This window comes from Dermacentor albipictus, chromosome 3, assembly GCF_038994185.2.
Source record: "Dermacentor albipictus isolate Rhodes 1998 colony chromosome 3, USDA_Dalb.pri_finalv2, whole genome shotgun sequence".
Classification (NCBI taxonomy): domain Eukaryota; kingdom Metazoa; phylum Arthropoda; class Arachnida; order Ixodida; family Ixodidae; genus Dermacentor; species Dermacentor albipictus.
The window spans coordinates 63,456,876-63,484,694 of record NC_091823.1 but is presented as its reverse complement, the minus strand read 5'-3'; the positions used below and the strand labels follow the sequence as shown (position 1 = coordinate 63,484,694).

The 27,819-nt window shown below is 44.4% G+C and overlaps 1 protein-coding gene and 1 long non-coding RNA gene across 3 annotated transcripts in view; one reads left to right on the top strand and one right to left on the bottom strand.

The window, feature by feature from the left end:
- The window catches only part of LOC135898808 (uncharacterized), a 190,169-nt gene that overhangs the window by 127,346 nt on the left and 35,004 nt on the right, over positions 1 to 27,819 (bottom strand). The window lies entirely within an intron of this gene.
- On the top strand, positions 10,489 to 22,359 carry LOC135898804 (alpha-tocopherol transfer protein-like). The gene is made up of 6 exons (XM_065427974.1): positions 10,489 to 10,678; positions 16,464 to 16,568; positions 17,749 to 18,000; positions 19,646 to 19,839; positions 21,244 to 21,354; positions 22,117 to 22,359. The coding sequence occupies exons 2-6, from the start codon at positions 16,496 to 16,498 to the stop codon at positions 22,303 to 22,305; spliced, it is 819 nt and encodes a 272-aa protein (XP_065284046.1). The 5' UTR covers positions 10,489 to 10,678; positions 16,464 to 16,495; the 3' UTR covers positions 22,306 to 22,359.

The window sequence follows — 27,819 nt, the reverse complement described above, 5'->3', positions numbered from 1 at the left end:
CTTCTTTGTGTATCGCATTTCGTGCACTCGAGGAGAAGATCATGCACATCCTCGTCTGGATGGCCACAATAACACTGCGGACTAGAGACACGTTTTATCCTGTACAATAACTGTTTCGTAAATGCGCAGTACGAAGACGCAGGCGATGTACTAATGTTTCAAATTTTCTGTTGTCTCTTAGATTTTTCGGCATTGATAAGCTTATACACGGGTCTATAAAGTATAACTCCGAGGTTTTAGTTTGCTGATCAAACCAGGTAGTTTTGCTGAGGCGACAGAAAACCTGTCTGAGGATCAGACGGACTTCACTACGCAAAGGGGAAGATTGGTTGTCTCTGCGTTATTGAGCGCCCGATTCGCAGCTGCGTCCGCTGCAGTATTACCAGGCATATTGCAGTGCCCAGGTATCCACTGAAATGCAATTACGTGGTTCATTGCGCTTGCTTTTGTAAGGTCTTTGAACGTCTCATACAAAAGCAAAGTGTTCAAAAAGTTTTTCTTATTGTTCTGTAGTAATGTGAGAGCGGCTTGCGAATCGCTAATGAGAACCGATTTTTGCGAATGCTTTTCTGATGTTATGAAACGCAAAGCACACAGGATTGCAAACAGTTCTGCCACGGTGGAAGATGTCTCTCGGTATAATTGAAATGTTTGCTCTAGCGCTAAATGTGGAATTACGAAAGCTGAAGTCGAGGAATTTTTATGACACGAACCGTCTGTATATATGTGGGTGCACTGGGGATACAATGAGTAAATTTGGAAGAGTGCCAGTTGCTGTGCGGCTACTATGAACATGTCTCTCTTAGATATAATCCCGTCGACTGATAATTCTATTTTAGGACATGTTAACATTTAGGGAGGGTAACTAACACCCACTTTGCGTAATTCAAATCTTGGTAATAATGCTTTATGTTCTGCAACAAAATCGTGAATTTTGCTTTTAATTCTTTCGGTAACCATGAGGTTGAAAGGATGCTTCTCCTGTTGGGTTAAGATGCGATAAATATGTGGGCATGTTTCAACCGTTCGTATGTCTGGAAATGGTGGGTGACGAGCATCAGAAATTACTAAAGGACTCGAGGTAGCCTGTGGAACCCCAAGACGCACTCGCAGCCCCCTTGCCAGTAAACGTAGAAGACGTGCCTCAGAATTTGGCTATAAACCATGGAGAATAGGTACCAAGTAAGTAATTATTTGTTTTATGAGTGCGTTATGAACTTGTAATAGTGAAGAGACTGATCACCGCCCCCCCCCCCCCCCCCCCTAGCGCCAGCGGGTTGCCGAAGTAAGTTTATTAATGCATTAGTCTGCTTTTCAATTGTGCGGATGTGTGATGCCCGTGTTAGCTGGCGGTGAAGAATATTTCCAAGAAATTTATGCTCTTTCATACATAGCAAAGTTTGCCCATTAAGCGTAAGTTGGAAATTATTCAACTGTCGTCTAGTGAAAGGAAATACGGCTGTCTTTGCGTATGAAAGACTCATGCCTATTTCTTTTAAAAAGGCATCCATACTATCAACAACATCTTGCAACGTTGTTCGAATGTCTTGTATATGAGATCCAGAGGCCCACATGCAGATGTCATCTGCGTACAGAGAATGCTGTAGACCAGACAGGAGTTCTTGTGGCAAGACTGGCAAGGCAAGGCAAGGCATAGTTGAATAAAAACGAACTGAGAACACTTCCCTGCGGAACGCCTTGCGTGCTGCTCTGATAATTACTCTCTCCTTCGATTGTTTCCATAAATATTTTTCTATCTTTCAAGAAATTTAATACCCATTGCAGTGTTCGACCGTGTAGGCCAAGCTCTAACACACCAACAAGGACGTGTATGTGATTTACAGTATCGAATGCTCTTTGAATGTCTAAGAATACTGCTACTGTCACATTTCCACAAGTTCCTTCATGTTCGACGCATGTGGCAATGTCTAATACTGCATTCATTGTACATCCATTTTGTTGAAAACCGGTCATGTAGTAGGAAAACACATTTGTGTCTTCACACCATCATTGAAGTCGACTGTCTATGATCTTCTCCATTAGTTTGGAAAAACAGCTTGTGCGACTGACGGATCGGTAGGAGTCAAGACAACGGGGAGTTCTTCCTGGTTGTTGTACTGGAATTACCCGAGCTAATTTCCATGAATCTGGAAGAGTCTCTCTTATCCAGATATCATTAAATATCTCCAATAGAGCCATTCTTCCTACTGGACATAGGTTCTTTCACATACATAACGTCACATCACACGTAACATCACATACGTAACGAAATCAGGCCCTTTGGTTTCCTTTGGACGGCATGACGAAAGAGCACATTTCAATACATTTAAACTAAACTCATTGAGGATGTTGTGACATAAATCCCGCAGGAACCTTCTGTTCTACTAGTGTTGTCGAACTCGTAAATTGTAGGCAAGTAAATGAAATTCCTGGTCTGGATATAAGTTGAAGGAATTCCTCAGCAGCAGATGCTTCCGGAGTGCTTCGAGCTACGGCAGAGGCTCGGAAGGGATGGCACTGGGTAATTGAACCACTAAAGGTTAGACAACTGACCGTATTCTGAGAACTGGAGTAAACGGTGACAACGACGCGCAGTATTCTCACCATCTTCTTGTACCTAATTTTTGTAAGCGTCTGCGCGAAGTTGACTAATCTTTCTGTGCCATGTTGTAGTCATCCAGCTGTCCACTGCGGCGGTAAGCCCGTTCTGCGCGTCTTCTAATTGCTCTTAGACATTCATATTCCCCGTCGACTACACCGTATTCATTTGGAACAATGACTTGCTTTGTGCAGGTCTTGTAAGACTGCACAATATATTTGCAAAACTTATAAAGTTCAGACTTTCGCCCAATAAGTTACTTAAATGGTGACGAGAACTTTGCCAATTAGTATATTTTGAGTAGCGCCGGGTCCCCTCACTCCATATGAGGCGATGTTTTACCAGGATCGGAAAATGATCACTACCGTGGGTTTCTATGTCCGTTGACCATACAAGACCATCAAGAAGGTCTTGTGAGCAGAGCGTGACATCTATACACACTGAGTAATGAAGTCCCCGCAAGAACGTAGGACAGCTGTCATTTCACACGATCAGATTACTTTACGAAAGCGACAAAATGCCAATAAAGAAGGGCGTAAGGCAGGCAGATACGATCTCTCCAATGCTATTCACAGCGTGCTTAAAGGAGGTATTCAGAGACCTGGATTGGGAAGACTTGGGGGTGAATACCTTAGTAGCTTGCGAAATGCTGATGATATTGCCTTGCTTAGTAACTCAGGGGACCAGGTGCAATGCATGCTCACTGACCTGGACAGGCGAGTGGGTCAGAAGAGTGGGTCTAAAAATTAAACTCCCGAAAACTAAATTAATGAGTAACAGCCTCGGAAGAGAACGTCAGTTAACGATAGGTAGCAAGCCACTGGAAGTGATAAAGTAATATATCTACTTAGGGCAGGCAGTGACCGCGGATCCGGATCATGAGACGGAAATAATAAGAAGAATAAGAATGGGCTGACGTGCGTTTGGGAGGCATTTTTAGATCATGAAAAGCAGGTTGCCATTATCCCTCAAGAGAAAAGTGTATAACTGGTGTGTCTTACCAGTACTCACGTACGGGGCAGAAACCTGGAGGCTTACGAAAAGGGTTCTACTTAAATTGAGGACGACACAACGAGCTATGGAAAGGAGAATGATAGGTGTAACGTTAAGGGATAAGAAAAGAGCAGATTGGGTGAGCGAACAAACGTAAGTTAATGACATCTTAGTTGAAATCAAGAAAAAGAAATGGGTATGCCGTCCATGCGGGGTTCACATGAAATCGGTGAGTGGTGGAGCGTCGATATTCCAGCGGATGTAGTTCAGCCAGCAATCCTGCTGCAGAAATCTTCAGTGACGTCAATCTCTCTGAATTGTTGGTGAAGGGCCAAACACTTGAAAGGGTGGAGCTGCTTAGGGGTTCCACGGAGACCACGAACAGTTCTCCATGTGTGACACAAATGTTTTCGTGTATACAAAGACTCGCAGAAAGACATCCATCTTTGCGGCGTAAGTTTGTCCATGCGACGCTAAACATTCTTTTGAGTTCTTCTGGCCAACCTCAAGTCACGTACAAACTTCGTACGCCTGTGTCTTCGCTCTGCACGGCGACGAATTGCACAAACTTCTCTAGCTAAATATCACATTCGGTGCCTGTAGACGTTCTCGGAAGCGAATGCGTGGCAGCCTCTAAGGCACCCTTTATGATGTCTTCTAGTCTAGAGGACAAGTCATCACGACAACCGTCGTCGACTATTGATTTGTGCATCAGCGAGTCGATACATTTAGTGACGCCAGCTAAATTGGAGCCTGTAAAGCCTTCATTCCTAACATAAGCGGGTAGGTGGTCACTTCCCTGCGTTTCTATATCTGGAAACCACCTGACCTTTGTAGTGAAGGACCTTGAAGCAAAGGTGAGGTCCAGGCAGCACGCAGAAAGGCGGGACTTCTATCATTTACCAAGCACAGTTCTTGTTCAGAGGCAAATGACGCTAATCTTCTGCCCTACAAGTTTATCTCAGGGATATCTCAGGTTTAGATATAGGTTTATATAGGTTTATCAATATAGGTTATTATATAGGTTTAGCTCAGGGATCTCAAGTAGTGTGCATTAAAATCGCGCTCATTAAAATCTCATTAAAGGCTGCGGAGTCGCTGTCGTGATTCGCCGTAACCGCTCGCAATCCAGCCGACTTGAGGCAACATATAGGCTCCCACTACTGTAAAAGTGAGCTTGCCTTTCTTCACTGCCAGACATACGTACTGGTTTTCTTGATCAGGCGGCACTGGATGATGGACATATCTCGTCGTATGAAAACGATTATCTTGCTGCATTCTCCGTGGGTGGCGGACATGAAACACTCATACCCAGACAGTCTGATGTTATCTGATAGGGGCTCGCAGATGACGATAATGGGGAACTTATTCATGAACACAAACTGTCGGAAGCCCGTCATGCATGATCGAAGTCCTCTGGCGTTCCAATGAAATATCGACGCGTTCCGGACTTCGTCACGAAACTACGGCTTCTGGAGAGCCATGATTTCAACCACGAGCTGCAAGTACCGGAATCAAAGTGTCCAACATCTGTAGCGCGCTTTGCGCAGGCGAAGATTTCATGTTGCTTGGTATGACGCGAATGGCATGCATGAGTGACCACAGAATGTTGATAACCTGGATATCATCAGCCGGTGTCGCTTCAACAGTTGCGAAGCCGTCGAAATCAGTGCGTTTTGAGGTAACTCAGCAGGGAGGCAAATGGCACTAATCTTTTGCCCCTCGAGTTTATGTTACGGATATCTCAGGTTTACATATAGGTAAACATATAGTTAAATAGGTATATAGGTATAAGTATAGGTATAGGTAAAAAATGGGAGCTGTGCCCTTGGCAGCTATGGCCATTCTTCAGGACGGGCGAGTCCTTCCGCTTTTTCTTTGCTTGTATCTGTCTTGCTGGTACTATGCCTTGATGCGGCAATCCTTCTGACTGAATATGGTGTGTCTTAATTTGCAGTTCCGGTATTTCGTGAACGTTTTCGTTGTCGATGCCGACGTCGCCGAAGAGCGGCAGCAGCCTCTCGATACGTAGAATTGTCCCGCACCATTGATTTGAGGATCGCAAATTCTTTCCGCACCCGCGGGCAATCCTTTCATGACGCCTTGTAATTACCACTGTTGTTTGGGCACTTTAGAACATCTGTGCTGGAGGTGCGTTCTGAATGGGACTCAGAGCACCGCGGACACATGACGTTGTTCGCGCAGACACCCTTTACGTAGCCAATCTTGTAACACTTGAAACACTGGAGAGGCTTCTGTACGAGTGGTCGTACGGGATAGCGGACATGTCCTAGCTACTTTGTGGTGAGAAGGAAGGCTGTCTCCTTCAAACAAAATCTTCACACTGCGTGTGCTTCCCAGTCTGAAAATCCTCGTAATGAAAGTGTCTTCTGTCATTGATTTGATCACTATTGGCAAGTCTTCATTCGGGATGGCAACTTCATATATGACGCCCGCAGTACCATCGCCGTCTGTAGAGACCATTGATTGTACATTTACATTGCGGATCTCAGTTGTATTACGCAGGCCTTATAGGAAGCTCCGACGTAACCCATCAACTGCCAGGACATTTTTGCGCGAGTTTATTGTCACGTTTTTAATCTCATTTGGTGCGATTCTCTCGAGCAACGAAGATAGGACCTGCCTGTTTAGGAGCCGCAAAATGGTCGCCGGGTCCACGGGCATGACGAGCACAGTGCGCGGCCAGCGCTGCGGTGCACTCTTCATGGTAGAAGCACTCGCCAACGAAGAAGCCTGCAGTAGCCTTCTTTTTGCCGATTTACTCATCACGACCTTGAAGTCATCGTATGACGAGTTGTAGCTGTCTGAACATAGCTCAGTGGCCTCGCTATCTGTATCGCTTGACGCACTTCCACGTTTCCTGGACGTTATCCAACCTAACGGCTGCGCATCAGGAAGGTCCTCGGAAATCTCTTCATCCATTGCCGCAAAGAGGGAGCGGGAGCTCCCGGAAATGCAGGAAAACAAAGCGAAAAAGCAGAGACAAAAGTACAAGCGTTCTATCAAAGAATCACTTAGGGTAACTTTAGTACCTATTGCAGAAGTGCACGGAATGAGGCAGATAATGCTTCGTATTAACAATATTAGGTTACATTTGTCCTTGTTACTACAAGGCACAATAGTTTTAAATAATGGTAGCATTCAATCTAAGGCACTTAGCTTTACCGACAATTTGTCACGGCGGGTGTCATCTCATTTGAGGGCAAAGTCGTATCAATATGAATTGAGGTGATCTGTGAGTTTGATTGGCGCTCTCTTGAAGGACCTCGTTTGTGTTAGATTAGTGAACACTTCTGAACTGCGCAGAAACTCTTATAATCTTGTTGCCTGTATAGATTGCACACATTAAGCATGTTATTAAACAGAGATATACCATATGTCCACCTAAATAACGCGACTACAAATATAGCCCGAGGAGGAATTTTCGGTCTCTCCGAAAACAAAAAACAATTACAGTTATACCTATCATGAACCTAAATATAACGCCAGACGCGATCTGTGGTTGGAAATTAAGTACCATTCCACCCTGTAAAGGTGAATGACCAGCAAAGCTGTGTATGTGGGCCCCTTAATGACGAACTGTCCATTTGCCTCCGCGAAACGCTGTATGCACATAAACGGGAGGCGAGATTCGACTAGTCGCTCCAGCACGATGTTGAGCCTCAGAAGATTATGAGGCACCAGGTGCTATACGTACCCGTGTATTGTTGGAAATCGCGACACAACACATTTTACTAACGAATCCCGGCATGTAGAACAGGCACGCACCCCACCACACTCCGAGGACACACACTGCTTCACCATAGCCAAAGTGGTGGGGGTGAAAACGTTTAATGGTCAAAGAGAGAGAGTTTGGGGGTCAAACCGTGATTACGTGCAGCTGTACTTCGCGTCTGTGTGTGGAACGCATATTTAAGCGCACGGTGAACTAGGCCTGGAAGACACCGTAACCAAGACGATCCTGCGTTGGTCTACATACCATTCGGGCGTAGTCCGGGCGCTTTCTGCGGTGTTTTCGTTTGTTCGTCCTCGTTCTCTCTGCTTGTATACTTATGGTGGTCGTCTCAAATATATATTTACGGCGTCTTCCTTTGCGAACATTTATTCAAAGAGCTCATTTCTTAGACAACAATGCAGCTCTCAAAGGCAACGCTACAGCGCCAGCCGAAGGAGCGCAGACCAGCCCATTGCGGGTTTTTTATGCGCGGATGGACAATCGCAAAATCATAGCATATAAGAATCCAGTTATGATACCATACCTGGCGCCGTGCAACAAGTATGTCACAAATGCTGGCTATATATGACTTAATAATAATAATAATAATAATAATAATAATAATAATAATAATAATAATAATAATAATAATAATAATAATAATAATAATAATAATAATAATAATAATGTTTATTTCCCACCATGAAAGATGCAGGAGGCTGCAGGTAAAAGCTGCACCAACAAACGGCAGCTTGACAGGGGCCCGCAGCCCCTTCTACAAGGCGGCAGTTAAAAGGTTACAGGAAAGAACATCGAAAACATACATAGGCCCCGAAATGGACACTGGGAATGAACACAAAAATCATCCAATGAGAAAAACTAGATACCTTATACATAGTGTTGCCATATTGCAGCATTCTACAACAGTTACGTTGATTTTAATCTGCTAAAACAGGTTTGGCCACGACGAGTAGTTCCTGACATACTATCGAATTTTTGCATTTCTTCGCAGAAACGCTCGGCAGTAACACGGGGACTTAACTAATACTGCAGTTTAGATTCTACAAGCACCACTTGCTTCTTTAACTGCTTGTCAACATTAGGCGGTTCTTCACGTGTTCATTTTAAGCGGCAGAAATTTGAAGTAAAGTTCATGAAGGCTTACAGTTATTTACAGACTGCAAATGGGAATGTACCAATATATATTCCCTTTTCTGTGCTACACGTTCAACTCGCTTGAGAAATTTACTGGTGCTTGTTGCTTGAGGAATATACATGAGGAATCTTTTTGGCGAACTGAGACAGTCTGCTCGGCCCAAATTTTTTAGTGAAATATGCCTGTTGGACCGCATGGCTGCAGCTAGAAGGAAGTCGAAGCGTCAATCATTAGTAGTATGGAACATATTGAAGATATCGAAATTCCCCGGTGGAGGGTTAAAAATCAACTGAAAGTATATGCAAGGCTTGTGGTGCTTTCTCTATGAATATTTGCGATTTGATTGGAGCAAACTTTATTTAGCCTGAAGTGGGGCAAGGTTCTTTTTTATGTACCGACGAAGCGAATAGTTATCCATTTGTATAATTAAACGCTGGATCGAGACAGGGTGATACAGAAGGTGCTTGAATTTTCGTTTTCTAGGCAATCTAGGCTGCGCTGCAGTAGTTCGAGAATACTTTAGCCATTCCAGTTGGCGCTGTAAAAAAAAGCTTTATGGTTTCAATTTGAAATTGTAGTGAACTGAAGGGTTTCGCGAACATAGCGTGCCTCGCCATACCGACAGTCGGTTGCTACCGTTACGTGATCAGGTGTGTGCCATATTGTCGATAAAGGCTACTGAGGGCCACTATGAAACGTTTCATCACGTGCAATTGATTGGCTCTCGATCTTAACAACGAAACTTTTCTCTCGGGTGATTGCTACTATGGTGTTCGTGAATTAACTATGTAAATACTGTACATGACGTGGTGTCGTGTTAGCAGCCATAAGCAATTCGTTTTTTGGAGGCCTGTTTCAGAGGGGGATGAATGTAGCAGCAAACTTTTTCATAAGAAATGCTCACCTAACTATATTTTTACGCATTAATGAATGACCATATTTGAATAGACCAACACACCAAAGTATTAAGAATCATGATGACGGCTTCGCTGGGCAATGTCTTTCTAACGCGGATAACATGCTGACGCCGATTACCAAGATTTTTCTTCCATGTAAAATGCAATGTGTCTCATAGCTAAATACTAAGGGAATGCTAACTGTTTAGCGAGGCGTCATACAAAACTTCACTTGTTGAATTTGCAGACATTCCTTTTACGCAAAGATTATGGACAGACACGGCTCAAATAGCCATTGCAATGACAGTAGACTCCTTCAACGCTACGTAGCTTGCGATATCCAGGCCGCAAATTTTATTGACTCATGCGCTTTAGGAGAAGGAACTGTGGTTCAGCCTTGGCAGCAGAAAGAAGCCGACATATCGCTCAATAAGCACGGCTCGAGCCTCGAGCCCCAAGCATACACGAAGGGAACGAGCGCGCGCGGCAGCCGAGCGAGCGGCGCCCTGGCCGTGACGTCACTCATGAGAGGGCGCCACTCCTAATTCCCGCCGCTAATAGCGATAGCAGTGACGGGCTCCAACGACGCGCGCCAGAGATATCAACACTCCTCGTAGACATATATTAAATGTTCGTGATTGTTTCGTCACATTATCATTTGATGAAGCGGCGGCGTATGCATCCGGCGCAATTAAAAGAATATGCACATAAAACTGTCGGTGTCGCAAATACTCCCCACCAACCCGGCCTCCGTTCCGTTCTCCTTTCGCATTGCATATTCAAGACATTGGAGAAAGACCAGACGAATGGCGTGCCCCGACGCGAAGGGCCATTTGGATATACAAGAGAAGGACCTCCGCAGCGCGGAGGCCTTGGATTTCCCAACAAGCAAAATATCGCACGGAAGAAACGAGCACCGAGTCGATAGAGACATAAATAAGAAACCCAGGAAAGTTGGACAATGCAAAGAGGTAAAACGAAAAAAAAACAATAATAATAAAACAAGAAGCCGCGAGGCAGCGATTTGGCAGCTGTTGAAGGCACACGTGACTTCCTGTTCTATTAGTGGGGAGGAGAGTGAGACAGAGAAACTGAAGGTCGCCCCGCCGACTCCGCGCCGACGCTAGGAAGTCGTGCCAGCCAAAACAAGTTGCTGCTTGCGGCGTGCGTGCGATTGTGCCGGTGCGCTGGTTGACAGCGCGCCCTGATAAGGGGGCTCAACGCGTTCGCCCCCAGCGCTAGGAAACGAAGTTGGAGGAGCTTTTGACAGTCGACAAGCGGGCAAATTCACTTCAAAGGTGAGCACCCAGAAAAAAAAAAAAACAGTGTAGATTTTGGCGAAAGCTTTGATGTAATTCCACGACTGACAAAGTCTGTCTGCAGAGTATTTACTGCCATTTTTGTAGCACAGCCGGCACTTTCGGCTAGTGACAGCTAGTGGCAGCGAGTTTTGCACTCAACGTGTTGTCGCGTCATGCGAGCTTCGGGCAAGCATAGTATACGTATTGTTGTTTTCATAGAGCAGTGGAGAGGTGCGTGTCAAGTAGCGATTACGTCTAGTGCGTGCCATAGATGTCCGGCTGCGCCTAATGTAGGAGTGAATTTGTATTTTCTTGGGCTGTGTTGTTTTTTGCACGCTACAAAACGTCGGGAGGAAATTTTCACCGAGAACCGGTGCCTTGCCGACAGCAACAGTGTGACGACGACGTTATCACACACGGCCGCGAACTGCTCGTTTCTTTATTTCTTTCTTTTAATGGACGCAAAAAAAGAACGTATGAGAGTCGGAAAAACGGTTGTTCTTATTAAACCTTCGAAAATGGCGGTAGCTGATGTTTAGGTCGCTTCTTGACGGCCGTCTTTCCTGCTTCAATAGCAGTATGAGGGACGCATTTTGCGGGTTATGTGTCTCGCGCGTATTGCGGTATCTCGCAGTGGCCAAAAACTGTGTTCATTTCATCCTCAGGAATTTCGCGAGCCTTTTTTTTTGTTTAATTTGTAAACGTTTAACAATTTTAAAAGCCTCGGCTGCTTTTCCACCTTTAAGCTATATATTTAGCTGGATTATGGGCTTACCGAGTGGCACACGATGAAATAGTCAGCCGAGGAGAAAATATGGCTGACCGAATAAGTTGAGAACCAGGAAGAGAGCGATCGTTGGTCGAACCTGTGAATGAGCTCGAGCAACGAGGCGACTTGCGTCGTGCGGCCAGCAGAAGCAGAGAAAGCTCGTTGTCCCTACAGCGGCTGATATGCGTCGTCTTTATGGCAAATGGCTGCTGCCACAGGCTCTTGATGTCCTTCGGTGTGTCCATAATCGTTCGTGATCGTTGGCACGTGTAGTAACATGTTCATTACACATGAATTCACCATAGGCGCGTGCCCACAGTGCCTGCTACAGTACTTCACCTATTTCCAGGAATTTTAGGCATGCAGAAATCTGCTGAAATTCACTGCTATACATCAGCGTAACTCAAAGGTAAATCTTTTTGAGAAAAAAAATTATAATTCACAATATTGGCTAAGTTCCATAAAGAGTTTCACACAGCAATGTCGAGAGGGTACTCCTTTTAATATCATACACATTTATACGGAACTTTTACAACTAACTTCACTGCTGCTTTAGCGCGTGTTTTTTTGGTCAGGAAGAAACCGTACTTTAATGCCGTGCTGCTTAGTGGCGAATAAGTGTCACAGAGACGCACAGCGTCGAAACCATAGAGACGCCATAAACATCATAGGCCATACAAGCCATAGAGACGCGCAGCGTGCATATATTCACCGCTTATTCCTTACGCCGCTTGTATGTTCTTAAAAGATGCGAGCTACACAGTGTAGTTTTTAAGAGCCCAATTTTATGAAAATTTTTAAGGCTCGAAATGAAAGGGGAAAATTGTGCAGAAACCATCGATGATGATTATCAGTGTAAGCGGATAAAATGAACGAACGAACGAACAAACGAACGAACGAAGGTTTTCCTTGCCGAGTCCGACCACCGATTATCAACCGACCACTGACAATAGCACGAAAACGGTCGAAAGAGCCAAAGAAAACTATTCGCTTTGAAAGAAAGATGATGTTGCATATCGGCGGGTGAGCTCCCAGTGTTATGAGAAACATCCCTTAAGTCACTGCTTCGCACTTTAAGCCTATTCAGACTGCTACTGCGAAAACCCAGAAGTTAGACGCCTAGTTCATGAAAATTATTTGATAATTCGCGTTACTGGAGAGAATGAAAAAGGTTGGCCTCTGCGAAACTCTGACTGCATTGTGCAGACTATGTAAGGACACTTAGAAAGTATCGGCATTCTTATGTACTTCAATGGCACCATTTAGGAATAGTCCGAGTATACGTGCCTCTAATTGTCTGTGCTTTGCCGACCCAACTGGCTGCTTACAAAAGTTTGTTATAGTGTGTGTGCGAGCTACGCATAAAATTATTTAATGACCGCACATTTTTATAAAACTAATGTGGCTGTACTTGTCGTCATATGAGTAGTACCGGGTGTGGTTATTCAAAATGGCATAACTTTACTTGATGGGCCAATGTAGAAAGCTGCTAGGGTCCCTTGTTACAAACAGTCGTCGCGTAACGGTTAAATAACTGCAGCGACTTGCAAGCGCCAGCAAACGCACATTTTAATTTATGGTTTCATAAGTGAAACGCGTACTTTCGTGGAATCCAAAGTGGCGTCGTGCATTTAGCTCGGGAACCCGAAAGTATATCACCGCTGAAGGTAAAATCAATGACACTAGTATTTGCCAATAAACTTATAAAAAGAAGCGATGTGGTCTGTACAAGTACTGCCTCGAGGTATCTTGCTAACTACATTGGCTTACTGTTCATTTCTATATTTGTCGTTCCACAATTTGCAGACATCGTGCGCGCATCCTATAGGGAGGAAAGATTTTAATGAATATCCTTAGTGAATGGCCGGTTTGCAAATAGCTCATGAGCTGTAGGCAGTATACCGAAATAGACTCCTATAAAAGTTTCTATATATATTCATAGACCTTGTAGATAAATATCTGTGGACACTCTACACAAAATTGACAAAAAAACTTTTGTATGGGAAGCCGACTCCGCAATACTCTTCGGTAGGCTTGTTCGACTACCTCGTTATGTGTGGAGACAATGAATATATATTGTCCGCTTTTGACTTTCAATTGCGTGAGAGTTTATTTGGGCACCCTCTACGAGTTTGGCGAGTTCGTTATTTAATGCCAGTGGTTCTAAGACAACTGAGATAGGAAGCTTTCGCAGGGGCCCAACTCCGACGCAGCCTCTCCAAATACATGTAAAACGTAGAAGCGCTTTTCTGAGATAGCCCCTATAGACCGACGCTAATGAAACCTGTTTGTATCTGAGAGAGCAACTTAAATTCTAGTGAATGTTCGAAGCGGAATGTTGATTTAGGGCTTGAATGTATTAAATTTTTTTTTTAATGCGTAAGTATGGCAAAAAAAATATAGAAGCACGAAGTTTTCAGATTCGTAGCTTTGCACCAAGAACACATACCGCATTTCTGTAAACTGCATCCATTCGATCATCCAAAGAGGACAAGTTTTATAAGCCAGATTATGTATTAGGTGAATTTGTTAGATTGTTTACAAGGGTTTTGGGAAATGTCCATTGACATTTTAGTCGCTCCTTTTTAGTCATGTGTAATATATCAGTTTTCTCCGCTTTAAATATACTATTAAATGCAATTGACAGGACTGTGATATCTTCTTTTATTACTGAGTTACACAGTTGTAAACAAGACAGTTTCGTTTTCTGAGAATTTGCTATTTCTGCTAACTTTTATTAATAAATTGACGGCATAAACAAAAATTAGCAACCAACAGTCACTTTATTTTAGCTTTTTTCTTTTAAATACAACAAATATAATCAAATCGGGTGCAGTGGTTGCCTAAAAAACGATTTCTCCTTTCCCATGTATTTAGATGGGAGCACCAGGGCTAAAGCTTCCTCTTAATATAGAATATTTGAACATCATCTGATCTTATACAACCAGCTCTCTGTGCTTTAGAGATACTTAATAGCTGACTGATTACGTAAGTAGCGAGATTACATCGTTATTTATTGTTTGATTACGAAAATTATTGTTGCGCTCACCTGCACTACTTCGTGGATGAATTCCACGCTACATAACTCGGTATGCTAGCATTGCGACGAGAGTCACACTAGCTCGTGAACGTTTGGGTTCTTTTCTTTGGCGCTACGCGGGCTGGTTTCACGTGACGAAGTGTCCTCACACTCGGAAAAAGGCTCTGCGCGTGTTCGAACTAACTAAACACATGTGTTTGAATTTCCATGGCAGATTATCTCAAAAATTTCTGTCGTTCGCTTGCACCACCGTTTTCACAGCGGAGCTGTATAGGACTAGCCGATTCATCCGTCCGTCCGTCCGTCCGTCAGTCAATACAGTCAAGAAATCGGAAACGACTGAACAATATCATTTAACTGCGTTGCGATAACCTGCAGATAATAGTGAAATATTCACGGGGAGGTTCCCCTTTGGGCGAATGTAAAATAATTTTGTAATAACTTCCTTGGCTATCCTCTATTAGTTTTGCCGACATGGGGGAATAAGACTCTCGCAGAAGCGTCAGGAGGCAGCAAATGTACGACGTCCTATAGCACTTCTGCAGAAGGGAGAGAACACATGTTAGCTACGTTCTACGAGACGCTGCTTACTGCAGACGACTCCAGGTGCTGTACCTGGCCAATCAAGAATGTAGTATTTCTGTCGACGACAAAGGTTTATCCAACAAAGGGGGGTGCAAAATTATACGTCCTCTACGTAAGGCACGAGTACTTTACTTAGCTTAACATCCCAGTGATGCGTTTAGGAAGATGAACTCGTCATATATATACTTGTGCCTGCGAATGTGGCCGCCTTGAGCGCATAAACAAAACTACATTACTAGAGCATTGCTATGTCGAGTTCCATGGGGCTCTTCAGTCTCGGGGGTTATGTTGGTCCAGCTGCCTGGAGCGGGAAGGACTTGAACAGAGACTTGTCGACGTACAGCAAAAAAAAAAGTCCGTTTGCATCTTCTTTAAAAGAAATTTTCTGGACCTTGCGCGCCAAAACCACAACCTTAGTCTTATTACCAGGCACGCCGGAGTGGGGAACTACTTATTAATTTTAACCGCCATGAACTCTTTAATGTGCACCTAAATTTAAGCACATGAGCGTTTCTGCATTCGCTCCCCCCCCCCCCCCCCCTCCAACGATATGCGCCCGCCGTGGTCGGGATTTGTTCTTCCCGAAGTTTCGTCTCTCGCCTAAGAGAGGGACGTATCCGGCGGATGAAGCGCGAGGCGATCAAGTTCGGCATGAAGGCATAATATGCGCTCGCAGACAGGTCGGCACTTTCCTTCGTCGACCTTCGCACCAACACACACAAACACGCCTAAGCGCTCGGATGCGCTCGTTGCCGTCTATCCGCTCGAAGCACGGACCTTTCGACGTTCTTTTAGCGTCCAAATTGCATCTTCGCTGTCCGAACGATAAATGGAAACACATGGCGTTGTTTGTCGCAGCGTAAAACGAATCTTTGTCGCAGAGACGAGCCGTAAAGAGGCCGGAATTGGTGTCCACGCGTGTATACCGAAGTATCCCAGAACCACGCCTACGCTCTTGAAGATCATTTGCAGCGCAGCACGCAAAAACAGCAACGGTTTTTCAAGTCATTATCACGGCGTTCAGCGCAGGACCAATGGTGGCTACATGAGTTGAAGCTTGCTGCCGCTTATTTATTTTCCCATTCTATCTAATAGGGGTCGAATTTACAAAGCGTTTTTGTTCGTAAGTTCGATTTGCCATCGACCAGCCGCCTTAGCTAATAACATATGCATCAGGGTTGGCTGGTATTTCGCTAAGTTTGGCGTTCGTGTTGTCCTTCTCTTCTCGTCCGTGTTCAATTGTGCGCTGGAACGATGTTTCATTGGCTGGCATTTCCTCTTACCAACAGCTGTAGCGCGAAAGAATTTTGTGTGGACAAGCCCAGCTTATTTGATACAATGTTTGCCCATCCACAATGCTCAAAGTGTTACTTCGTTTTATCTTTCAGTTCGTTTCAGGGAGCAAAAAGAAGCAATCAGCATGGAAGAAATAAATGGGGACGAACCTGAAAAGATCGCCGCGTCTCTACAGAATTTAGAGAAACTTATTCGTGGTATGTGTTCTTGCGTCACACGCATATATGCACGCGTCCCATTCATGTTTACGTAGCGTTGAGATTTATGTTACGAAAGTGTCACTACCGAATGTGTCCGCCAGTTATAGCTCGTATTGAATGTTGCTAGTAGTTAGAGAAGTGTCCGCCTATAGTAAATTCTTCTCATCAATAAATGGCAAACGTTCTGAATGGTAGTTTAGTAAAAAAGAAGCTGTAGCAGTTAAAATAATGAGTCGGGGTTTTTCTGCTACCCACGTCACTGTGCAGATCGTATCGGAATGTCATCTAGCACTATGAAGTAAAAAAAAAAGGAAGCAAAAGCAACAAAAAGAAGACACACTTAAGAACTACTACTAAGACGAAAGGCTCTCACGTTTAGGGTGCGAGAACGAAAAAATACTCGCGGCCTTTTTATGTGCTAAATTATTCAACGCTGTTTAATTCACAAGCCACGTATTTACTTTGCTTTTAGCTTCGCTTCTCATTCTACGCGAAGAGAACTTCACTTGACCTGTCTTTACTATTTGGATAACCGTGTGTGCTTATTGCTAAACTGGTTTGCCTTTTGAAATTCATCCAACATTCGTCATGCGTGTGTCCGAATGCGGAAGTGCGGAATGATTGCAATAAAAAAGCAAACGACTCACTAAGTTTATAACGCATAATTAAGAAACTGAGACGTTCGTAGCGTCCGACGAGCACTCATAACTATACATATGAGATCAGCTTGGTCGTGGCTTTAGTTAACACTACGTTCGAGAAACACACAACTCACCTGTAAATACAGCTATTAATTAATTAATTAGTCAAATGTTAATTAATTATTATTAATTAATTAACTAATAATTAATTAATTAATTCTTGTTTAATTCTTAATTTATTTATTGTTCGATACCTTTAAGCCCAAAGTGGAAAAGAAGGCATGCGGGCCATCGCTATACGAATACTGTAACCTTAACAAAATGCAAGGCTAAATTTCTGAATTAGAGAAACCTCAAGTTCGGAAAGACGTGTGGTGGCATTGCTATGAGAATACTGTATACAGCGTTAACAAAATGAAAGGCTAACTTGCTGAATTAGAGAAAGCAGAGCATACGCAGAAATCCTCGGCGCCTATTGAAGAATTCGCATTTGTGTAATAACGTTCCCTGTTATCTTTTGTTCGTGCACATTGCAGACGAAAAGTTGCTGGACTGCCCCAAGGACGAGCGGTTCTTGATGAAGTTCCTGCATGGTCGCAAGTACGACGCTGACAAAGCGTTCAAGACTGTTCAGAAATACTTTACGGCGAGGCAAAGCTACCCTGCTATTTTCGAGAGTTTTTCACCGTCCAAAGTGCTCTACGACACCATCTTCCGGGAAAACAAACTCCTTGCTTTGTCCTCAAGACGGGATTCGCTGGGGCGAGCTGTCATGCTCGTCAGAACAGGTGAGACACCTCGTCGGTAGCGCACGGGTAAACTAACTAAACGTGACTTGTCATCGCTCGGTAAATCTCAAGCGGGTAAAATGTGCGTCATGTAGCACAACCTTCAGGCCACTTAAAACGTTAATACTGAAGATTAGACTATCTCGTACGTAAAAGAAGAGGGAAAACCACCCATTGATGGCTGTGCGTGCATGTACCTACACTAGGGAGAAACTTGAGTCGAGCTGTATTAGTAAATAAAGCTTCTAGAATACCCAAAATGCCACCTACTGGGAAAGCATACTTGATACGCCAGAAAAAGAAAATAGCGAAAGATGGATGGTAACCCCGCCTACCAGCCCTCTTGTTCGCCGTGACGTCACAAATTTTGACGGCGTGTTTTTGAGATCGTGTTTTCGGCACGCAAAACTTCAGAATTAATTGTTTCTAAGATATTTTAATTACCATGGCCACTACCCGCAGTAGGAGGGAAAGCAAGCTTACCACTGACACCCGAGACTAACAAATGAGGTAATATTATCATATATTTCGTTTGTTCTATGGAGAGAAAATGTGGCCTCCTCATCTAACAACTGTGGTTAGAACAGTTGACAAGTAGATTCATCGCTGTTTTCCTTGCTTACAATTCAGTTCCATTTAGAGCCAACTGTCATAGTGGCAGGATTGGTAGGAAAAATGCATGTTCACTTCAGATATGGTAAACATTTATAATATACAGTGGGTTAGAGTACCTTGAAAAATGTCCAAATATCACCATCACCTTTCTCGTCTGAAGTTAGCTTCAATTCTTTTATTTACTTTTTTTAGGCGGCAGGCAAGTCCTCGCTCGCTATTGAAATATATTCACTAACTCATTTACTTTTTCTTCTTTTTTTTATTATTTCACCCCGAACGGATGTCGATGTCAAGCCCTATTGGTATAGCCTAAACTATTAACTTTTTATTAAAATATTTCCCTGTGCCTCTTTGATAGCGTTTTTCTTTACACGTTCACCGTTATCCCAAAAGTGTCATTTCAGGCATACGGCTTGGCTAAGCTCTTGAATTTCTACAATTCATTTTATTTTTCGGTGTTATTTTTACCGTTCATCCTATACATCTGCAGTATCATATCAGGTGTACGGATATCTTAACCTGTCCGAAGCTTATCTGTACCGTTCTGATTGTACGTCCTCCGACTTTACACTTATATTGAAAAACAAATTGTGTTGTAGCCAGGATAATATTTCAGGGCATGGAACACATGCCCAACATCTGTACTACACGCCATCGCTTCTCTGCACACTTATGTTTATAAGATATACTTAAAAATGGATGAATTTATTGATTTGAAATTGACCTCATTCCCTATATTAAACAGAAGGACGGCACTGTGGCCTTAGTCAGGCACAGGTGATAAAAAAAAACTGATTCTTTATTCTTGTTCTGGGGCACTGCAGTACCAAAACGACGGTTCAATTATTCGCACCTATGCGAAAAAGTTTCAACGGTTTGAAGAGCACTAATAGGCACTCGAAAAGTACTGGAGTAATCACGAACAAACTGCAAGAGATAGAGGGGTATGGAGCGTGCGAACACTGAATGAACGAGAACAAAAAACATTTGAGCGATATACGACGAGTAATTCACAGCACTGCTCTCGCAGGAGCCTGGGACGCCTCCATCTGCACGCTCGACGAATTCACGAAAGCGTGCATGATGCTCGTTGAGTGGATGCTTTTCGACGAGGAAGTCCAAAAGCGTGGAGTGGTTTACATACTCGACTACAAGGGTCTCGGTCTGCACCACCTCACGCAGTACACGCCTTTCGCAATTCAGAGGATGATCCACATTGCTCAGGTGAAAGAGGGAAGGAAGGAATGGCAGGGAGGTTACCTATATTCTATCCCACAAGTTGTTTGCAGCAGTATTGAAGCTGAACGACTCCTTAGCCAAAAGGAACACCGAATGTCACCCGAGATCTGTTCATCCGCGCCGCGTTGTCGGCTCAGGGGCTGCTGAATTTGCTTTACACGACGTTCACGCTCAGAAGCCCTAATATATGTGTCGTATATTGCTGTAACCTATCATGCACCGAGCAAAAACATACCTTTATAATCCTGTCATTCATCGGACCGTTGCGCCCAAAACTGTATTGCGCTTGCGCATGGACACGGCCTGTTTATGCCTTGTGCCTTAGGCAGCGCTGCCAACGACTTGTGATATGGAGTGCAGACTTTGTCCGGTTTGTTATTCTACACGTGGGACAGAGATAGGGAAGTGTACGCGAGAGAGAGAAGGGACAAGAGTTCAGATTATGTGTCTGCAAGTGACAATGTCCATTATTTTTGCAATCGGGCACACAAGTATGTTGCGTTCAGGTATTGGCAGAAGAGCTCGTAGCTGATGAGCTATGTGGTCAGCATCCCAGGGACACATTCTTTTAGAATGAAGATGTTATTGTGACTGGAGACCAGGTTTAAATATGAAAATATAAGTTAAAATACACAAAGGCTGATGTGCAACTTTTGAAACTGTTCGCACATATCCATTAGAACCTAAAGTCACGCCATGCACCGGAAGAGAGGTGAGACGATGAGGGGGGTGTGCTTCCGAAATTACGATTCATGTTAAACCTAAACGCGAGCAGGACGACTCAAGAAGAAGACAGGAGAAGGCGTGCCTTATCTGTCATTCTCTTTGCGCTAATCTTCACCGTGAGCACATACTAACAAGGCCGGTAAGGCACTGTGCTGAAGTTACAATTGCAGGGGATAATTATGCGCATCGTGCGAAATTACAGGTCTCTCGTTAATTGATCGCCTAAGTCATTTCGGAAACATTAAATAAGCGTCGGTAGGGAGGCGCTCAGTGTGTCGCAGTCTTTCTCTGTCTCTACAGGTATATATATATCCAAAAGCATGTTGGGAAAATGATTAAGTTGTAGACTCACCGAGAAAGCCACAAGAACTGTCAAACTTGGTAATAATTGAGATGTGTGTAGGTGTTTATTGGTTGTATACAGCGCTTGTTGTGGAAAAAAAATTAAGAAAAAGTACGAGACATATTGATTTGAGAATTTGCGAGAAGAGTGTGTGTACTTAGAACTTGATGTGCTTGTAACATTTCAATATTTTGAAGCACTTAGCGAAATCACCATAAATTAAACAAATTAGTGGAATAGCGAATGTGGTGTGCCAGCGTGTACGCACGTCACTTAGGATACAAAAATGTTACAGCTTACGTAATGTTTCTCAATTTCAGGACTGCTACCCTGTAAAAGTAAAAGCTGTTTACGTTGTCAACAGCCCACCCGTGTTTGACATATTCTTCTCGATTACAAAGAATTTCATGAAATCCAAGCTAATAGAAAGGGTACGTATACGTGTCACTTCTCACACCTCATGTAGTATAGTAACGTGCACATAGATGTGGCTGCACTTACACACTATAGTGAATGCACAGGCTCACGAAGGCACAAAACTACAACGTTGGTACAACATTGGCGGCTCGTCATTACGACATCTCTTGGGGCTTTAGAAGCTCACGCAAAATAAATCACCAGGCACGCATTGTTATTGCGCCGTCTGATGCCTTAGCGACGTGTTAGAGACAGTGACGTGTCATGCATATGCACAAGCAGTGTAGAATTAGGAATAGCGCTGTCACTCGCAGTCTATAAAATGAAATACCAATGGGCTTCTAATCTTGTGTTCTGTCCACTATAGCAATCAAAACTCCTGCTAAAAGCAGCACAAAGTGTAAACTAGAAAATTACCGCTAATGTCACTTCCTTGTCTTCTTGCATGAACCGGAGGCAAACTTCACGAATGTATTTTGCTTCCCGGCTGCTCGCAATGGTGGGCTTGAGAGCAAATGAAAATTAGGGATACGTACTTGCTTCCCTATTGGGCCAAGCCGTACAGCTCATGCATGACATTAAGCAGCACTATCAAAAGCGTAAATAAGAAAAAGAAACAACGAAATTATTCTTATATGACATGGCTGAATAGGATAATAGTAATCTAAAGAAGGAACAAAAAAAAAGAACCAGGTGGGTAATCACGATTTCAACGTGGTTACGCGCTTCTATCATTATGCACTAATACAAAATTCGTTATGATTCCTTTTCTTCAGGTTCAGCTCTTCGGTGACGATATGGAGAAACTTCGCGACCTTGTTCCCGACGATGTGATCCCAAAAGAAGCCGGAGGAACACTGGAGAGCTACGACTACGACAAGCTGGAGAGGGATATGCTTAGTCAGAGTGATTACTTCGAAGAATTGGACCGCTACGGTTACGGCAAGGAAAGCACTCGCTGCTAGCCCATCTGTACATACATCTGTATAATTCCACTTACAAAGTCGCATATTTTTCTACGTCGGGTGTGCGTCGTCCTTGTGTCATAAACGTTGACATCATGAGGCCCGCGGAGATTACTCATAATTCAACAATATGTGCAAGCCAAACCCTTTTTCTTTCTTTTCCTTCTTTTTTTTCGCGTGGTACTATTTTTATTTCGGTGGGCTTAGAAATTGTAGAAATTTGGCTCTTGCTTGGCCATGGCGATTCTGCGTTCGAAGCGTGTACGGTCCAGGAATGACTTGAAAGAACTCCGGCAACAAACAGGGGAATGCCAATCTCCGCCCAACCCCTTCGACAGCGACAGAATATGTCCGTCTCCATAAAGGGCACAAGCACAGGAGCCCCAACCATCGTCAAGCGTGGTTATGGCGCATCGACCCCTGTTGCACTGGCAGCGATGCACCAGTCTGTGATGCACAGTAAAGCAACACCTATGGTTATGAACGACACCCGGAAAGTAAGACAAGAAATGTATTTCTTTGGAGACCGGCCATCTGCTGAGTCTTTTAACACTCTGGTTTTTATTGAATCTTCACAGATGTCACTGGTGTTTGCAGAACTTAAACTAAAGCTGAAGCTAACCACGCACAAGAGAACTACAGATTCTGTCTGCACATGCAATGAGTACCAATGCAGTGTGCATCGCTTGGCATCCCTTGGAGGCAGCTGTTCCTACTTCATCAGTGTAAAATGAAACGCGCAGTCAAGGATGAACTCATTTTACACGTTGGGTTACGTCAGAGTGTGGCGGGCGATCTTTATGCAGCCGCCAAGCGCTTCCCTTTTGATTCTAGAGACAGACAATGAGATATGAGTATAAGCGATTTTCTGATGTTGCGTCTGTCTCATAAAGAGTCAAAGGAAGGACAACTTACATGACGTATTATACATGACTTCTACGAAGATTTCCTGGAATCATAAAGATTACTTTGGAGATGATACACTGTTTCATTTTCGAAATGTGTGCTATCATGGGCACGATTACGAAGTGACCTTGAGAGCCGTTGAAGAATAAAATAAGATAACAATGTGGCCTTTGAAGTGACAAAAACGACAAAAAGCAACGCTTTTATTTACAAATACTGTGGGCCCGAACCAGGACAAATACAGGCATGGGAAAAAGATGTCCATTCAACATGCACAGTACAAAACAGTGCAATCTAGCCATAGACCCTGCTGTTTTAGTGATTCAGAAAAAAAAATCATTTCTGAGTGTTTGAGCTCTTGCGGTTACAATGCGGGCTGGAGGACCATCGATATCACGAGCAGTTGAGAGAAAAAAATATGGAGTGTTTATGACAATCTTTGTAACGACGTTCTTCCTTAACGTGTCTATTATGTTTAGTACGTACTATTATTAATAGTAATACTATTACGCAATATTCGTATACTTCTAATTTATGTACAGAAGCTTGTTGACTAGGACTAGCTCTTGAATGAATTATTTATTTCCTGCGGACACAAAGTTGAGGAAGCTTTGGTCTCGCCTAAAGCAGTGTTACTGCTAAACTACTACACTGGTAACAGAAGGCGGGTTCTCGACCTCTGCTCAACACAGCCCACATATATTTTGCTAAGTCCGGCATTTCTGGACACTACTGGCACTTAACGTCGAGCAAATTTATGCGCAAAAACTGTGTGCACTGAAACTGACCGTAACATGAGTGGCAGACGCACACAAGACGCATTATCGCTAGACGCACGCTTACACTGAGCTCAGATGTTCTCCATCCAAGTCTGTACTATTTATCTACAAGAAAAGATCCAGAGGCGGTGGTCGTCGTGCTTGGAAACCGACGTCCGAAAGCGAAATGCGGCTATTCACTGGTGATGGGTCCCCGGTGCCCAGAGTGGACTCGCTCCGAATATTGTGGATGTATATCGAGTCTAACGGTTCCAATGGAACCGCAATTATAAATATCACCGCCAAGACGGCCTCATCCCTAGGATTGCCAACAGGCACCGGGGAATCCAGGAAGACAATCTCATCCGCATTATACTTGCTTTTGTGCTCTGCCACCTTTCATTCTCGGCGGACAAGCATAATTGACATGTTGCACAGAGGAACAAGATCATTTCCCTCATGAGAAAGATCCTTAAGCTCACCCTCGGCTTACCTGTAGGCATTCACACCGAAACCCCGGTAAAGCTCGAAGTCCACAACACACTCGAAGAAATAATCGAGGTGCAAGAGCGCTCACAGCTGCTGAGGCTATCCGGCACCCCGGCGGGCCGCAAGATACTCAACGAGATGGGCCTCAGCGCCCCCACGCCGTGCGGATTCCCAGCGACATCAGGTCTTTACTGTACATAGCGCCCATTCCCCGCAGTATGCACCCCGCACACCACGTCGGCAGACGTCGGGCCAGGGGCAGAGCTGTACTCGAGCATGTCCGTAACACCCACATTGAGGCAAGCATCGTGGATGCCGTGCACATGTCCAACAAGTGGCATTCGCCCTCCCCACCGTCGACTTAATTCCAGGCTCACTTGCTGCGCTACGGTACGTGCTCCGAAGTCCGTGGTAGCCGAACAGGTTGCAATCACGCTGGCTCTACTCGATGGTCGCAGAGAATAAATATATAGCGATTCCAAGGCCATCCCGTATACGCAATGCCTCATGACTTCGAGTGTACCGGAACCTTGGAAGAACGCTAACATAATTCTGATCCATAAGAAAGGGGACGCCAAGGAGTTGAAAAATTATAGCCCAATCAGCTTACTGTACGTTACCTACAAAGTATTTACTAAGGTAATCGTAAATAGAATCAGGAACACCTTAGACTTCTGTCAACCAAAAGACCAGGCAGGGATTCCGTAAAGGCTACTCAACAATAGACCATATTCACAGTATCAATCAGGTGATAGAGAAATGTGCGGGATATAACGAACCCTTATATATAGCTTTCATTGATTACGAGAAAGCGTTTAATTCAGTCGAAACCTCAGTAGTCATGGAGGCATTACGGGATCAGGGTGTAGACGAGCCGTATGTAAATATACTGAAAGATATCTGTAGCGGCTCCACAGCCACCGTAGTCCTCCATAAAGTAAGCAACAAAATCCCAATAAAGAAAGGCGTCAGGCAGGGCGATACAATCTCTCCAATGCTATTCACAGCGTGTTTACAGGAGGTATACAGAGACCTGAATTGGGAAGAATTGGGGATAAGATTTAATAGAGAATACCTTAGTAACTTGCCATTCGCTGATGATATTGCCTTGCTTAGTAACTCAGGGGACCAATTGCAATGCATGCTCACTGACCTGGAGAGGCAAAGCAGAAGGATGGGTCTAAAAATTAATGTGCAGAAAACTAAAGTAATGTTTAACAGTCTAGGAAGAGAACAGCAGTTTACAATAGGTAGCGAGGCACTGGAAGTGGTAAGGGAATATATTCACTTAGGACAGGTAGTGACCACGGATCCGGATCATGAGACTGAAATAATCAGAAGAATAAGGGCTGGGGTGCATTTGGCAGGCATTCTCAGATCATGAACAGCAGGTTGCCATTATCCCTCAAGAGGAAGGTGTATAACAGCTGTGTTATACCAGTACTCACGTACGGGGCAGAAACCTGCAGGCTTACGAAAAGGGTTCTACTGAAATTGAGGACGACGCAACGAGCTATGGAAAGAAGAATGATGGGTGTAACGTTAAGGGATAAGAAAAGAGCAGATCGGGTGAGGAGAACAAACGCGAGTTAATGACATCTTAGTTGAAATCAAGAAAAATAAATTGGCATGGGGGGACATGTAATGAGGAGGGAAGATAACCGATGTTCACTAAGGGTTACGGACTGGATTCCAAGGGAAGGGAAGCGTAGCAGGGAGTGGCAGAAAGGTGGGTGGATGAGATTAAGAAGTTTGCCATTACAAGATGGCCACAATTAGTACATGACCGTGGTACTTGTAGAAGTATGGGAGAGGCCTTTGCCCTGCTGTGGGCGTAACCAGGCTGATGATGATGATGGTGATGATGATGATGATTCCAAGGCAGCCCTTAAAGCCTACCGAATCGCGATCGCGATGGTCTCCCCTCAGGCCTTCCGCATTCTCCAAAGTGCCAAAGTATCTCTCCCGATACTCTCACTTGGTTTCCCGCTCGGTGTCGACTGAGGGCTCTCCTTCTAACGCGAACGAGGGCGCGCATGACGCCGCCCGAGGACTCCGCGACCGCGCCGCCTCCGCATTCCCCTTGCCCCGCGAGGAACCCTTGCTCACGTTCATTGATATCACCACATACTACTATCTGTCAAGACGGGCATTCCCCCTCCCGCACCCTGCCTTATGCAAGGCGCGGGCAGTGACCCTTGGACTCTTAGAAGCCCGTGCGTATCGCAACCTTGCGGTTCTTCATGCAATATACCCAGAAAAGCATCCCGGTGCGGACTGCCCTGCCTGTGGACCAACGGAAACATTGCATCATATGTTGTGGAAGTGCGAAGCCGTCGGCTCCTCCTTCGGCAAGGATAGGTGGGCTGCGCTCTTGCCCAAACTCAACGACGAAACCCTGGCCGTCTAGAGTGTCCGCGATCGGGCTGGCAAGCTCGGATTGGTGGCGCGGGGTCTCCTCTGCGTCTTCTCTGGACCGAAAAAAGTGCTTTCACTCACTCACTGACTCACTCACCCACGCTTCGGGGGCATCGACTCAAGAATTCACTGCTGAACTCCTGCACTGGTAACAAAGAAAGCGGGCGTTCGACCTCTGTTGAGCACACGTCACATTCACTTAGGGAAATACCACACCTCTGGACGCTATTTGCACTTGGTCTCGAGTAAACGATTCGCAAGCACTGCGTGCGCCGACACTGGACGTAACTTGAACGGGAGAGCATGGCTCGTAAGTCACTTTTAGGTCACAGCGTTATTGCTTTATTAGTTTTTTTTTCTCAGACAGTTATCGCACCGAGATTAACATCCAGTACCGACAAACGCCCCAAGCACTATGTCAGATGAAAGCTCGAAATCTGCCTGGGCTTATCAAACGATAAGCAGGTAGAAAGTTCAGTCGGCGTGCGGTCGCGTTTCGTAACAAGCTGCGACGTATTTTAGCGCTCACAAGAAGTGAACAAAGCAGTGTCGCAAAGCTGGGTAAGTGCAGCTGTTGTCCATACCATTTGCTTTAGTTAAGGTCTCAAGACAGTTCGTACATATTGTTGTCGTTACGTTGTTTATTCTATATATACATGCCATTTGTCATTTTTCGTTATCTGTGACGGCTCATAGCGTCTCACAAAAGTACTCAACATATGTTACTGTATGCGGTAGTAGTAGGTGATTCGCTGTTGCCAGCGCTAACAAGACTTGTTCGCTATCTAGGCACTCATTGCTGATGGAATCGACGGGTCTAAGTAACGGTAAAGAAATTGATGGTGATCCGTCACTGTGCTTGGAACGATATCTCAGAAGGAGTGACTCAATCTCTGAGTGCATTACTTTCGTATTATAAAAGCCAACTATAGAGGAAAAAGCT

What these genes read in the sequence shown, in the direction of transcription:
- LOC135898804 (XM_065427974.1), top strand. Translation starts at nt 16,496, where the DNA reads ATGGAAGAAATAAATGGGGACGAACCTGAAAAGATCGCCGCGTCTCTA. An exon ending in TGTCATGCTCGTCAGAACAG is followed by an intron (nt 18,001 to 19,645) that starts GTGAGACACCTC and finishes CTGCTCTCGCAG; the next exon opens with GAGCCTGGGACGCCTCCATC. An exon ending in AATCCAAGCTAATAGAAAGG is followed by an intron (nt 21,355 to 22,116) that starts GTACGTATACGT and finishes CCTTTTCTTCAG; the next exon opens with GTTCAGCTCTTCGGTGACGA.